The sequence below is a fragment of the Oncorhynchus masou genome, chromosome 13 (assembly GCF_036934945.1).
Source record: "Oncorhynchus masou masou isolate Uvic2021 chromosome 13, UVic_Omas_1.1, whole genome shotgun sequence".
Classification (NCBI taxonomy): Eukaryota; Metazoa; Chordata; class Actinopteri; order Salmoniformes; family Salmonidae; genus Oncorhynchus; species Oncorhynchus masou.
The window spans coordinates 2,729,721-2,745,482 of NC_088224.1; the positions used below are offsets into that span (position 1 = coordinate 2,729,721).

Consider the following 15,762-nt stretch of genomic DNA (forward strand, 5'->3'; position numbering starts at 1 on the left):
TTGAGTGATGATGAGAGAGATATTGTCTCTAGAAACATCATTGAAACCAGGAGATGTCATTGTATGTGTGGGTGGTGGAACTAATAGGTTGGATAAGGTATAGTGAGCAGGACTAGAGGCTCTACAGTGAAATAAGCCAATAAACACTAACCAGAACAGCAACGGACAAGGCATATTGACATTAAGGAGAGGCATGCTTAGTCGAGTGATCATAAGGGTCGAGTGAGTAGTGAGGTTTGTTGGGGTCACGGCGATTCAGACAGCTAGCCGGGCCATCGGTAGCAAGCTGGCAGAGGATGGAGGTCTGTCACCAGCCACCTTGTGCGTTTCCGTCGGTAGATTAGTGGGGTTCTGTGTGGTAGAGGGGATCAATCCAATTGGCAAAATAGATATAGTTATAGTGACCCAAGAAAAATTGTCCACCTCTCCTCTTCTACTTCTCTCCTCCTCTCCTTTCATTCTCACCGAACTTCTAGATTCCTCTCCTCTTCTCCTCCTTTCTTCCTCTCATTTCTCATCTATCTCCTTAGCTACCTCTCCACCTCTCCTCTTCTCCTTCTCCTTCTCTCCTCTCCTTTCTACCTCCCCACTTCTCCTCTTCTTCTCCTGTCCTTTCCTTCTCATCTACCCACATATTTCCTCCGTATCCATATCTTCCTCTCTTCCCCTCTACCACATGACTAACCTCCTCTTCCTCCCTCCATAGTCTCCACTTCCTGGTATTCCATACGGAGGAGGTCCACGACGTGTTGCGTATCTGGGACGGTCCCCAGGACGGAGGGGTCCTGCTGAGGGAGCTCAGTGGCTCGACCCTTCCGCCCGACGCCCACAGCACCTTCAACGCCGTCAGCCTCCAGTTCACCACCGACTTCTTCACATCCAAACAGGGCTTCGCTCTGCAGTTCTCTGGTAAGGAGGGATAGAGCCTGTGTGTGTAGTGGAGATGTTTCTGAGGTCGTGTGTATGTGGTGGGGAAGTGTTTGTATCTGCTCATCTTTACAGGCTATATAAATCCATGTAGAAAGTGTCTGTTCAGGGACGGCAGGTAGCCTAGTGGTTAGAGCAGGTAGCCTAGTGGTTAGAGCATGTAGCCGAGTGGTTAGAGGCAGGTATCCTAGTGGTTAGAGGCAGGTAGCCTAGTGGTTAGAGGCAGGTAGCCTAGTGTTTAGAGCAGGTAGCCTAGTGGTTAGAGCAGGTAGCCTAGTGGTTAGAGCAGGTAGCCTAGTGGTTAGAGCAGGTAGCCTAGTGGTTAGAGCAGGTAGCATCGTGGTTAGAGCAGGTAGCCTAGTGGTTCGAGCAGGTAGTCTAGTGGTTAGAGCAGGTAGCCTAGTGGTTAGAGTGTTGGGCCAGTAACCAGCAGGTTGCCTAGTGGTTAGAGGCAGGTAGTCTAGTGGTTAGAGGCAGGTAGTCTAGTGGTTAGAGGCAGGTAGTCTAGTGGTTAGAGCAGGTAGTCTAGTGGTTAGAGGCAGGTAGTCTAGTGGTTAGAGGCAGGTCGTCTAGTGGTTAGAGGCAGGTAGCCTAGTGGTTAGAGACAGGTGGCCTAGTGGTTAGAGGCAGGTAGCCTAGTGGTTAGAGACAGGTAGCCTAGTGGGTAGAGGCAGTTTGTCTCGTGGTTCGAGGCAGGTAGCCTAGTGGTTAGAGGCAGGTAGCCCAGTGGTTCGAGCAGGGTAGCCTTGTGGTTAGAGGCAGGTAGCCTTGTGTTTAGAGCCAGGAAGCCTAGTGTTTAGAGCCAGGTAGCCTAGTGGTTAGGTGCAGGTTGCCTAGTGGTTCGTGATGGTAGCCTAGTGGTTAGAGCAGGTAGCCTAGTGGTTAGAGTGTTGGGCCTGTAACCAGCAGGTAGCCTAGTGGTTAGAACAGGTAGCCTAGTGGTTAGATCAGGTAGCCTAGTGGTTAGAGACAGGTGGCCTAGTGGTTAGAGGCATGTAGCCTATTGGTTAGAGGCAGTTAGTTTAGTGGTTAGAGGCAGTTAGTCTAGTGGTTAGAGCAGGTAGCCTGGTGGTTAGAGGCAGGTATCCTAGTGGTTAGAGCAGGTAGCCTAGTGGTTAGAGCAGGTAGCCTAGTGGTTAGATCAGGTAGCCTAGTGGTTAGAGGCAGTTAGTTTAGTGGTTAGAGGCAAGTAGCCTGGTGGTTAGAGGCAGGTAGCCTAGTGGTTCGAGGCAGTTGGTCTAGTGGTTAGAGGCAGGTAGCCTAGTGGTTAGAGACAGGTAGTCTAGTGGTTAGAGCAGGTAGCCTAGTGGTTAGATCAGGTAGCCTAGTGGTTAGAGCAGGTAGCCTAGTGGTTAGAGCAGGTAGCCTAGTGGTTAGAGGCAGTTAGTTTAGTGGTTAGAGGCAAGTAGCTTGGTGGTTAGAGGCAGGTAGCCTAGTGGTTCGAGGCAGTTGGTCTAGTTGTTAGAGGCAGGTAGCCTAGTGGTTAGAGACAGGTAGTCTAGTGGTTAGAGCAGGTAGCCTAGTGGTTAGAGGCAGGTAGCCTAGTGGTTAGAGGCAGGTAGCCTAGTGGTTAGAGACAGGTAGTCTAGTGGTTAGAGCAGGTAGCCTAGTGGTTAGAGGCAGGTAGCCTAGTGTTTAGAGCCAGTTAGCCTAGTGGTTAGAGGCAGGTAGCTTTGTGGTTAGAGCGTTGGGCAAGTATCTGAAATGTTCCTAGATCGAATCCCCGAGCTGACAAGGTCAAAATCAGTAGTCCTGAACAAGGCAGTTAACCCACTGTTCCCCGGTAGGCTGTCATTGTAAATAAGAATTTTTTTTAAGTGACTTGCCATGATAAATTAAAATAAACGTGTATTAAAAATAATTACAGACAGGGGCCTCCTGGGTGGCAGTGGTCTAAGGCACTGCATCATAGAGCCATCTGTGCCACCAGAGACTTTTGGTTCGAGCCCAACGGTAGGGGGCCTCCCGGGTGGCAGTGGTCTAAGGCACTGCATCATAGAGCCATCAGTGCCACCAGAGACTTTTGGGTCGAGCCCAACGGTAGGGGGCCTCCCGGGTGGCAGTGGTCTAAGGCACTGCATCATAGAGCCATCTGTGCCACCAGAGACTTTTGGGTCGAGCCCAACGGTAGGGGGCCTCCCGGGTGGCAGTGGTCTAAGGCACTGCATCATAGAGCCATCTGTGCCACCAGAGACTTTTGGTTCGAGCCCAACGGTAGGGGGCCTCCCGGGTGGCAGTGGTCTAAGGCACTGCATCATAGAGCCATCTGTGCCACCAGAGACTTTTGGTTCGAGCCCAACGGTAGGGGGCGTCCCGGGTGGCAGTGGTCTAAGGCACTGCATCATAGAGCCATCAGTGCCACCAGAGACTTTTGGGTCGAGCCCAACGGTAGGGGGCCTCCCGGGTGGCAGTGGTCTAAGGCACTGCATCATAGAGCCATCAGTGCCACCAGAGACTTTTGGGTCGAGCCCAACGGTAGGGGGCCTCCCGGGTGGCAGTGGTCTAAGGCACTGCATCATAGAGCCATCAGTGCCACCAGAGACTTTTGGGTCGAGCCCAACGGTAGGGGGCCTCCCGGGTGGCAGTGGTCTAAGGCACTGCATCATAGAGCCATCTGTGCCACCAGAGACTTTTGGTTCGAGCCCAGGCTCTGTGGCAGGCAGCCACGACCGGGAGGTCCATGGGGCGACACACAATTGGCCCAGCCTCGTCCGGGTTAGGGAGGGTTTGGCCGGTAGGGATGTCCTTGTCTCATCGCGCACTAATGACTCCTGTGGCGGGCCGGGCGCAGTGCCTGCTGACCAGGTCGCTAGGTGTATGGTGTTTCTTCTGACACATTGGTGCAGCTGGCTTCTAGGTTGGATGTGCACTGTGTTAAGAAGCAGTGCGGCTTGGTTGGGTTGTGTTTCGGAGGATGAATGGCTCTCGACCTTCGCATCTCCCGAGTCCGTACAGGAGTTGTATAGATGAGACAAGACAGTAACGACTAACAATTGGATACCACGAAGTTGGGGAGACAAAGAGGAAAAACATTTTTACCCCGACTGTATAAATCCATTTAGAAGGGTCAAGTGTCTGCTAAAATGTATAGTGATGGATCCTAACGTGAGATATGTATAAGTAACTTAGTGACTCATGTAAATAATGTATACATGTCAATGGAAAAATCAAGCTTTCGTGAGTTTCTATTCAGCCCTATACAGTATGTATGTACTGTAGAGTTGAAAACAGTTGTTATCTTTGCTGCTCTGACATCGTGGAGTCTTCCTCTATCTCCAGTGTCCACTGCTACGTCATGTAACGACCCAGGTCTGCCCGCCAACGGGACCCGCAGTGGGGACAGCAAGGAGCCCGGAGACCATGTCCTGTTCCAGTGTGATCCCGGTTACATCCTTCAGGGGGCCACCAAGATCACTTGCACAGAGATCAACAGCCGCTTCTTCTGGCAGCCTGACCCCCCCACCTGCACAGGTAAGACCTGTTAACCCAACACCCCACCTGCACAGGTAAGACCTGTTAACCCAACACCCCACCTGCACAGGTAAGACATGTTAACCCAACACCCCAACGGCACAGGTAAGACATGTTAACCCAACACCCCACCGGCACAGGTAAGACCTGTTAACCCAACACCCCACCGGCACAGGTAAGACCTGTTAACCCAACACCCCACCTGCACAGGTAAGACATGTTAACCCAACACCCCAACGGCACAGGTAAGACATGTTAACCCAACACCCCACCTGCACAGGTAAGACCTGTTAACCCAACACCCCACCTGCACAGGTAAGACATGTTAACCCAACACCCCAACGGCACAGGTAAGACATGTTAACCCAACACCCCACCTGCACAGGTAAGACCTGTTAACCCAACACCCCACCTGCACAGGTAAGACCTGTTAACCCAACACCCCACCTGCACAGGTAAGACCTGTTAACCCAACACCCCACCTGACCCAGTCTATACCAACGGTACCTACATACGACCCAGTCTATACCAACAGTACCTACGTACGACCCAGTCTATACCAACAGTACCTACATACGACCCAGTCTATACCAACAGTACCTACATACGACCCAGTCTGTCTCAACAGTACCTACGTACGACCCAGTCTATACCAATGGTACCTACGTACGACCCAGTCTATACTAACGGTACCTATGTGCGACCCAGTCTATACCAACGGTACCTACGTGCGACCCAGTCTATACCAACGGTACCTATATACGACCCAGTCTATACTAACAGTACCTATATACGACCCAGTCTATACCAACAGTACCTACGTACGACCCAGTCTATACCAACGGTACCTATATACGACCCAGTCTATACCAACAGTACCTACGTACGACCCAGTCTATACCAACGGTACCTATATACGACCCAGTCTATACTAACAGTACCTATATACAACCCAGTCTATACCAACAGTACCTACGTACGACCCAGTCTATACCAACGGTACCTATATACGACCCAGTCTATACTAACAGTACCTATATACGACCCAGTCTATACCAACGGTACCTATATACGACCCAGTCTATACTAACGGTACCTATATACGACCCAGTCTATACCAACGGTACCTATATACGACCCAGTCTATACTAACAGTACCTATATACAACCCAGTCTATACCAACAGTACCTACGTACGACCCAGTCTATACCAACGGTACCTATATACGACCCAGTCTATACTAACAGTACCTATATACGACCCAGTCTATACCAACGGTACCTATATACGACCCAGTCTATACTAACAGTACCTATATACGACCCAGTCTATACCAACGGTACCTATATACGACCCAGTCTATACTAACAGTACCTATATACGACCCAGTCTATACCAACGGTACCTACGTACGGCCCAGTCTTTCTCAACAGTACCTACATACGACCCAGTCTATACTAACAGTACCTACATACGACCCAGTCTATACCAACGGTACCTACGTACGACCCAGTCTTTCTCAACAGTACCTACGTACGACCCAGTCTATACCAACAGTACCTACATACGACCCAGTCTATACCAACGGTACATACATACGACCCAGTCTGTACCAACAGTACCTACATACGACCCAGTCTATACCAACAGTACCTATATACGACCCAGTCTATACTAACAGTACCTATATACGACCCAGTCTATACCAACAGTACCTATATACGACCCAGTCTGTCTCAACAGTACCTACGTACGACCCAGTCTATACCAACAGTACCTATGTGTGACCCAGTCTATACCAACAGTACCTATATACGACCCAGTCTATACTAACAGTACCTACGTGTGACCCAGTCTATACCAACAGTACCTATATACGACCCAGTCTTTCTCAACAGTACCTACGTACGACCCAGTCTATACCAACAGTACCTACGTGTGACCCAGTCTATACCAACAGTACCTATATACGACCCAGTCTATACTAACAGTACCTACGTGTGACCCAGTCTATACCAACAGTACCTATATACGACCCAGTTTATACTAACAGTACCTATATACGACCCATTCTATACCAATGGTACCTACATACAACCCAGTCTGTACCAACAGTACCTACATACGACCCAGTCTATACCAACAGTACCTACAGTACTGCTACAGGTCATACCATGTAGTTTCTCTACCTGCTACAGGTCATACCATGTAGTTTCTCTACCTGCTTCAGGTCATACCATGTAGTTTCTCTACCTGCTTCAGGTCATACCATGTAGTTTCTCTACCTGCTACAGTAGTCCGGGTGAGGGTCACACCATGTAGTTTCTCTACCTGCTACAGTAGTCCGGGTGAGGGTCACACCATGAAGTTTCTCTACCTGCTACAGTAGTCCGGGTGAGGGTCAGTCCTCATCCTACATGTTAGTACTTTAAGACACAGCTGTTCCTTCCTGGAATCCTCGTATGTGACAACAGATTGTTCTGTCTCTCTGTCCATCTGTCCCTGGTCTGGTCTATAGCACTATTATAGACCAGAGCCCTATTCCCTATATAGTGGTACTACTATAGACCAGAGCCCTATTCCCTATATAGTGCACTACTTTAGACCAGAGCCCTATTCCCTATATAGTGGTACTACTATAGACCAGAGCCCTATTCCCTATATAGTGGTACTACTATAGACCAGAGCCCTATTCCCTATATAGTGGTACTACTATAGACCAGAGCCCTATTCCCTATATAGTGGCACTACTATAGACCAGAGCCCTATTCCCTATATAGTGGCACTACTATAGACCAGAGCCCTATTCCCCATATAGTGTACTACCATAGACCAGAGCCCTATTCCCTATATAGTGGTACTACTCTAGACCAGAGCCCTATTCCCTATATAGTGGTACTACTATAGACCAGAGCCCTATTCCCTATATAGTGGCACTACTATAGACCAGAGCCCTATTCCCTATATAATGGTACTGCTATAGACCAGAGCCCTATTCCCTATATAGTGCACTACTATAGACCAGAGCTCTATTCCCTATATAGTGGTACTACTATAGACCAGAGCCCTATTCCCTATATAGTGCACAACTATAGACCAGAGCTCTATTCCCTATATAGTGCACTACTATAGACCAGAGCCCTATTCCCTATATAGTGGTACTACTATAGACCAGGGCCCTCTTCCCTATATAGTGGTACTACTATAGACCAGAGCCCTATTCCCTATATAGTGGTACTACTATAGACCAGAGCCCTATTCCCTATATAGTGGTACTACTATAGACCAGAGCCCTATTCCCTATATAGTGGTACTACTATAGACCAGGGCCCTATTCCCTATATATAGTGCACTACTATAGACCAGAGCCCTATTCCCTATATAGTGGTACTACTATAGACCAGAGCCCTAGTCCCTATATATAGTGCACTACTATAGACCAGAGCCCTATTCCCTATATAGTGGTACTACTATAGACCAGAGCCCTATTCCCTATATAGTGGCACTACTATAGACCAGAGCCCTATTCCCTATATAGTGGCACTACTATAGACCAGAGCCCTATTCCCCATATAGTGTACTACCATAGACCAGAGCCCTATTCCCTATATAGTGGTACTACTCTAGACCAGAGCCCTATTCCCTATATAGTGGTACTACTCTAGACCAGAGCCCTATTCCCTATATATAGTGCACTACTATAGACCAGAGCCCTATTCCCTATATAGTGGTACTACTATAGACCAGGGCCCTCTTCCCTATATAGTGGTACTACTATAGACCAGAGCCCTATTCCCTATATAGTGGTACTACTATAGACCAGAGCCCTATTCCCTATATAGTGGTACTACTATAGACCAGAGCCCTATTCCCTATATAGTGGTACTACTATAGACCAGGGCCCTATTCCCTATATATAGTGCACTACTATAGACCAGAGCCCTATTCCCTATATAGTGGTACTACTATAGACCAGAGCCCTATTCCCTATATATAGTGCACTACTATAGACCAGAGCCCTATTCCCTATATAGTGGTACTACTATAGACCAGAGCCCTATTCCCTATATAGTGGCACTACTATAGACCAGAGCCCTATTCCCTATATAGTGGCACTACTATAGACCAGAGCCCTATTCCCCATATAGTGTACTACCATAGACCAGAGCCCTATTCCCTATATAGTGGTACTACTCTAGACCAGAGCCCTATTCCCTATATAGTGGTACTACTCTAGACCAGAGCCCTATTCCCTATATATAGTGCACTACTATAGACCAGAGCCCTATTCCCTATATAGTGGTACTACTATAGACCAGGGCCCTATTCCCTATATATAGTGCACTACTTTAGACCAGAGCCCTATTCCCTATATAGTGGTACTACTATAGACCAGAGCCCTATTCCCTATATATAGTGCACTACTATAGACCAGAGCCCTATTCCCTATATAGTGGTACTGCTATAGACCAGAGCCCTATTCCCTATATAGTGGTACTACTATAGACCAGAGCCCTATTCCTTATATAGTGGTACTACTATAGACCAGGGCCCTATTCCCTATATATAGTGCACTACTTTAGACCAGAGCCCTATTCCCTATATATAGTGCACTACTATAGACCAGGGCCCTATTCCCTATATAGTGGTACTACTATAGACCAGGGCCCTATTCCCTATATATAGTGGTACTACTTTAGACCAGAGCCCTATTCCCTATATATAGTGCACTACTATAGACCAGAGCCCTATTCCCTATATATAGTGCACTACTATAGACCAGAGCCCTATTCCCTATATATAGTGGTACTACTTTAGACCAGAGCCCTATTCCCTATATATAGTGCACTACTATAGACCAGAGCCCTATTCCCTATATATAGTGCACTACTATAGACCAGGGCCCTATTCCCTATATATAGTGCACTACTATAGACCAGAGCCCTATTCCCTATATAGTGCACTACTATAGACCAGAGCCCTATTCCCTATATAGTGGTACTACTATAGACCAGAGCCCTATTCCCTATATAGTGCACTACTTTAGACCAGAGCCCTATTCCCTATATATAGTGCACTACTATAGACCAGAGCCCTATTCCCTATATAGTGCACTACTATAGACCAGAGCCCTATTCCCTATATAGTGGTACTACTATAGACCAGAGCCCTATTCCCTATATAGTGCACTACTTTAGACCAGAGCCCTATTCCCTATATATAGTGCACTACTATAGACCAGAGCCCTATTCCCTATATAGTGGTACTACTATAGACCAGAGCCCTATTCCCTATATATAGTGCACTACTTTAGACCAGAGCCCTATTCCCTATATAGTGGTACTACTATAGACCAGAGCCCTATTCCCTATATATAGTGCACTACTTTAGACCAGAGCCCTATTCCCTATATATAGTGCACTACTATAGACCAGGGCCCTCTTCCCTATATAGTGGTACTACTATAGACCAGAGCCCTATTCCCTATATAGTGGTACTACTGTAGACCAGGGCCCTATTCCCTATATAGTGGTACTACTATAGACCAGAGCCCTATTCCCTATATATAGTGCACTACTTTAGACCAGAGCCCTATTCCCTATATAGTGGTACTACTATAGACCAGAGCCCTATTCCCTATATATAGTGCACTACTATAGACCAGAGCCCTATTCCCTATATATAGTGCACTACTATAGACCAGGGCCCTATTCCCTATATAGTGGTACTACTATAGACCAGAGCCCTATTCCCTATATATAGTGCACTACTATAGACCAGAGCCCTATTCCCTATATATAGTGCACTACTATAGACCAGAGCCCTATTCCCTATATAGTGCACTACTATAGACCAGAGCCCTATTCCCTATATAGTGGTACTACTATAGACCAGAGCCCTATTCCCTATATATAGTGCACTACTTTAGACCAGAGCCCTATTCCCTATATAGTGGTACTACTATAGACCAGAGCCCTATTCCCTATATATAGTGCACTACTTTAGACCAGAGCCCTATTCCCTATATAGTGGTACTACTATAGACCAGAGCCCTATTCCTATATATAGTGCACTACTATAGACCAGAGCCCTATTCCCTATATAGTGGTACTACTATAGACCAGAGCCCTATTCCCTATATATAGTGCACTACTTTAGACCAGAGCCCTATTCCCTATATAGTGGTACTACTATAGACCAGAGCCCTATTCCCTATATATAGTGCACTACTTTAGACCAGAGCCCTATTCCCTATATATAGTGCACTACTATAGACCAGGGTCCTCTTCCCTATATAGTGGTACTACTATAGACCAGAGCCCTATTCCCTATATAGTGGTACTACTGTAGACCAGGGCCCTATTCCCTATATAGTGGTACTACTATAGACCAGAGCCCTATTCCCTATATATAGTGCACTACTTTAGACCAGAGCCCTATTCCCTATATAGTGGTACTACTATAGACCAGAGCCCTATTCCCTATATATAGTGCACTACTATAGACCAGAGCCCTATTCCCTATATATAGTGCACTACTATAGACCAGGGCCCTATTCCCTATATAGTGGTACTACTATAGACCAGAGCCCTATTCCCTATATATAGTGCACTACTATAGACCAGAGCCCTATTCCCTATATATAGTGCACTACTATAGACCAGAGCCCTATTCCCTATATATAGTGCACTACTATAGACCAGAGCCCTATTCCCTATATAGTGCACTACTATAGACCAGAGCCCTATTCCCTATATAGTGGTACTACTATAGACCAGAGCCCTATTCCCTATATATAGTGCACTACTATAGACCAGAGCCCTATTCCCTATATATAGTGCACTACTATAGACCAGAGCCCTATTCCCTATATATAGTGCACTACTATAGACCAGAGCCCTATTCCCTATATATAGTGCACTACTTTAGACCAGAGCCCTATTCCCTATATATAGTGCACTACTGTAGACCAGAGCCCTATTCCCTATATAGTGCACTACTATAGACCAGGGCCCTATTCCCTATATATAGTGCACTACTATAGACCAGAGCCCTATTCCCTATATAGTGGTACTACTATAGACCAGAGCCCTATTCCCTATATAGTGGTACTACTATAGACCAGAGCCCTATTCCCTATATATAGTGCACTACTATAGACCAGAGCCCTATTCCCTATATAGTGGTACTACTATAGACCAGAGCCCTATTCCCTATATATAGTGGTACTACTATAGACCAGAGCCCTATTCCCTATATAGTGGTACTACTATAGACCAGAGCCCTATTCCCTATATATAGTGCACTACTATAGACCAGAGCCCTATTCCCTATATATAGTGCACTACTTTAGATATTGTCTACAGTAATACCACTTTACAGGGAACATGGTGCATTTAAGATGGTCTCAGTAAGTGCAGACAAACAGACTGCTATTAATTCTCTATGATCACAGAGGGCTCCAACTTTGGGCTGAGAGAGAGACAAAGAGAGAGACATAGAGAGAGAGAGACAAAGAGAGAGAGGCAGAGAGAGAGAGAAAGAGAGAGAGAGATAGAGAAAAAGAGAGACAGAGAGAGAGATACTACTATGTACAGACTCAGTGAGCATAGCCTTGCTATTGAGAAAGGCCGCTGTAGACAGACATGGCTCTCAAGAGAAGACAGGCTATGTGCTCAATGCCCACAAAATGAGGTGGAAACTGAGCTGCACTTCCTAACCTCCTGTCCAATGTATGACCATATTAGAGACACATTTTTCACATTTCCCTCACATTTCCCTCAGATTACACAGATCCACAAAGAATTCCAATTTTGATAAATTCCCATATCTACTGGGGGAAATTCCACAGTGTGACATCACAGCAGCAAGAAAAGGGCAACCAGTGAAGAACAAACACCATTGTAAATACAACCCATATTTATGCTTATTTATTTTAACACATGTTTCCCATGCCAATAAAGCCCTTTGAATTGAATTGAGACAGAGAGAGACAGAGGGAGAGAGAGAGAGAGAGAGACAGAGAGAGAGAGAGAACAGGGGGGGGGCAACAGTGATTAACAACAGCAATTAAGACATTGTAATTAGCTGCCTTGTTTAATCAGGGCCAGGCTTAATTAGTTTGAAGGTTCCTTTGAAAACACAAGCAGAAAGAGAGAGTTCATGGATGTTCCTGGTTCCAAGAGGAACAGGTGAAAACACAACAGGGTTTAATGTTCATTAGTTGTCTCCATCCTGCAAAACCACTTAGGTTTGTTTGACTTGACAAAAACATTATATGCAAATACATTATATTATAAATACATCTGTATGGACTCTACAGTGCCTTAGTCAAAGACATTATTCTGTATGGACTCTACAATGCCTTAGTCAAAGACATTATTCTGTATGGACTCTACAGTGACTTAGTCAAAGACATTATTCTGTATGGACTCTACAATGCCTTAGTCAAAGACATTATTCTGTATGGACTCTACAGTGACTTAGTCAAAGACATTATTCTGTATGGACTCTACAGTGCCTTAGTCAAAGACATTATTCTGTATGGACTCTACAGTGCCTTAGTCAAATACATTATTCTGTATGGACTCTACAATGCCTTAGTCAAATACATTATTCTGTATGGACTCTACAATGCCTTAGTCAAAGACATTATTCTGTATGGACTCTACAGTGCCTTAGTCAAATACATTATTCTGTATGGACTCTACAGTGCCTTAGTCAAATATATGCGTAGTAGTTCTTTAGTGATGCCAATACAGTACACAGTGCAGTCTGTTCAGTTTGATCGCAAACCACATACACACAGAAGCTTTGCTATTGTAATATAATTCAGCACATGGAGGCCATGGGTTGGGTCCTGCAGTTATTTACTCAGTTATCCACATAGGAGATCTTTGGTGACTTAGACCACTACAGTGTGTCTTCGTAGCACAGTAGGAAAACCACCCCGCTGAGGTTAGTGACAGTTGAATTAATGCTATGCGGTAGCAGTTTAGCCTGGGGACGAGGACGGTGAAAGGATGTGTTCTGGGGGTCTTCTAATGGAACGCCTTTCTGTTCCTCCATCGTTGGAACCGTACAACGTGATCTAGTTACCTTCATCATCCTCTACTTCTCATGTGTTTCCTCACCTCTCTCTCCCTTTATCATCATGTTTCCTCACCACTCTCTATTTCAACATGTTTCCTCTCCTCTCTCTCTGTATCATCATGTTTCCTCTCCTCTCTCTCTTTATCATCATGTTTCCTCTCCTCTCTCTCCCTTTATCATTATGTTTCCTCTCCTCTCTCCCTTTATCATCATGTTTCCTCTCCTCTCTCTCCAGGTCTCATCCTCTACCTCTCATGTTTCCTCTCCTCTCTCTCTGCATCATCATGTTTCCTCTCCTCTCTCCCTTTATCATCATGTTTCCTCTCCTCTCTCTCCCTTTATCATCATGTTTCCTCTCCTCTCTCCCTGTATCATCATGTTTCCTCTCCTCTCTCCCTGTATCATCATGTTTCCTCTCCTCTCTCCCTGTATCATCATGTTTCCTCTCCTCTCTCCCTGTATCATCATGTTTCCTCTCCTCTCTCTCCATGTCTCATCCTCTACCTCTCATGTTTCCTCTCCTCTCTCTCCCTTTATCATCATGTTTCCTCTCCTCTCTCCCTTTATCATCATGTTTCCTCTCCTCTCTCTCCAGGTCTCATCCTCTACCTCTCATGTTTCCTCTCCTCTCTCCCTGTATCATCATGTTTCCTCTCTCTCTCCCTGTATCATCATGTTCCCTCTCCTCTCTCCCTGTATCATCATGTTTCCTCTCTCTCTCCCTGTATCATCATGTTTCCTCTCTCTCTCCCTGTATCATCATGTTCCCTCTCCTCTCTCCCTGTATCATCATGTTTCCTCTCCTCTCTCCCTGTATCATCATGTTTCCTCTCTCTCTCCCTGTATCATCATGTTCCCTCTCCTCTCTCCCTGTATCATCATGTTTCCTCTCCTCTCTCCCTGTATATTCATGTTTCCTCTCCTCTCTCCCTGTATCATCATGTTTCCTCTCCTCTCTCCCTGTATCATCATGTTTCCTCTCCTCTCTCCCTGTATCATCATGTTTCCTCTCCTCTCTCCCTTTATCATCATGTTTCCTCTCCTCTCTCTCCAGGTCTCATCCTCTACCTCTCATGTTCCCTCTCCTCTCTCCCTGTATCATCATGTTTCCTCTCCTCTCTCTCCAGGTCTCATCCTCTACCTCTCATGTTTCCTCTCCTCTCTCCCTGTATCATCATGTTTCCTCTCCTCTCTCCCTGTATCATCATGTTTCCTCTCCTCTCTCCCTGTATCATCATGTCTCCTCTCCTCTCTCTCCCTGTATCATCATGTTTCCTCTCCTCTCTCCCTGTATCACAGCTCCGTGTGGGGGGAACCTGACGGGCCCCACTGGGCTGATCCTGTCCCCAGAGTACCCCGAGCCGTACCCCCACGGACGAGAATGCGACTGGACTGTCTCTGTCACTCCCGACTACGTCATCGCACTCAATTTCAACCAGTGAGTGTTACCCTGGGCACTAATGGAGAACACACATCGTCGACACACCATGCGTTTATATTTGACGTCGGCTAAAGTCAATATATCTGTCAACTTCAACCTGTGAGCATAACACTAATGATATACTCACATTGTCAGGCATAGGTGTAATAGGTGGCAGGGAAGTCGGGCGCGGGAGAGTCAAATGGAGTCTTTTAATAAAGTCCACGGAGTATGCTCCATAACACTAAATGTACATAACAAACAAACATGGGTACGAGGACCCGACGCGCACCTATACAACAATCACACTACACTGACAATAAAACAATCTCTGACAAAGACATGAAGGGAAACAGAGGGTTAAATACACAACAGGTAGTGAATGGGATTGAAAACAGGTGTGTGGGAAGTCAAGACAAAACCAATGGAAAATGAAAAATGGATCAATAATGGCTAGAAGACCGGTGACGTCGAACGCCGAGCACCGCCCGAACAAGGAGAGGCAACGACTTCGGCAGAAGTCGTGACACACATAGAGGAAAATCCTAACTTCCATTCAAATGTTCACGTTGTTGTTGCCAATGGCAGACTGTAAGTCGAGGTTTGGATTCGTCCCCGTAGAGACCATGTCAATGTTGTTAAACTCGTATCATCATGTATGTGTGTGTTAGCACCCACATTATTCCCTGGTCGGATTAAATGGTCTAGATTATCCACATCATTCCCTGGTCGGATTAAATGGTCTAGATTATCCACATTATTCCCTGGTCGGATTAAATGGTCTAGATTAGCCACATTATTCCCTGGTCAGATTAAATGGTCTAGAATATCCACATTATTCCCCCGTCAG

General features: G+C 46.2%; 1 protein-coding gene across 1 annotated transcript in view; it reads left to right on the forward strand.

Moving 5' to 3' along the window:
• LOC135551653 (CUB and sushi domain-containing protein 2-like) overlaps positions 1 to 15,762 on the forward strand; it is a 947,993-nt gene that overhangs the window by 642,458 nt on the left and 289,773 nt on the right. Inside the window, 3 exon segments of the mRNA XM_064982833.1 lie at positions 707 to 909; positions 4,207 to 4,398; positions 14,792 to 14,930. Of these exon segments, the coding sequence (XP_064838905.1) occupies positions 707 to 909; positions 4,207 to 4,398; positions 14,792 to 14,930 (534 nt within the window).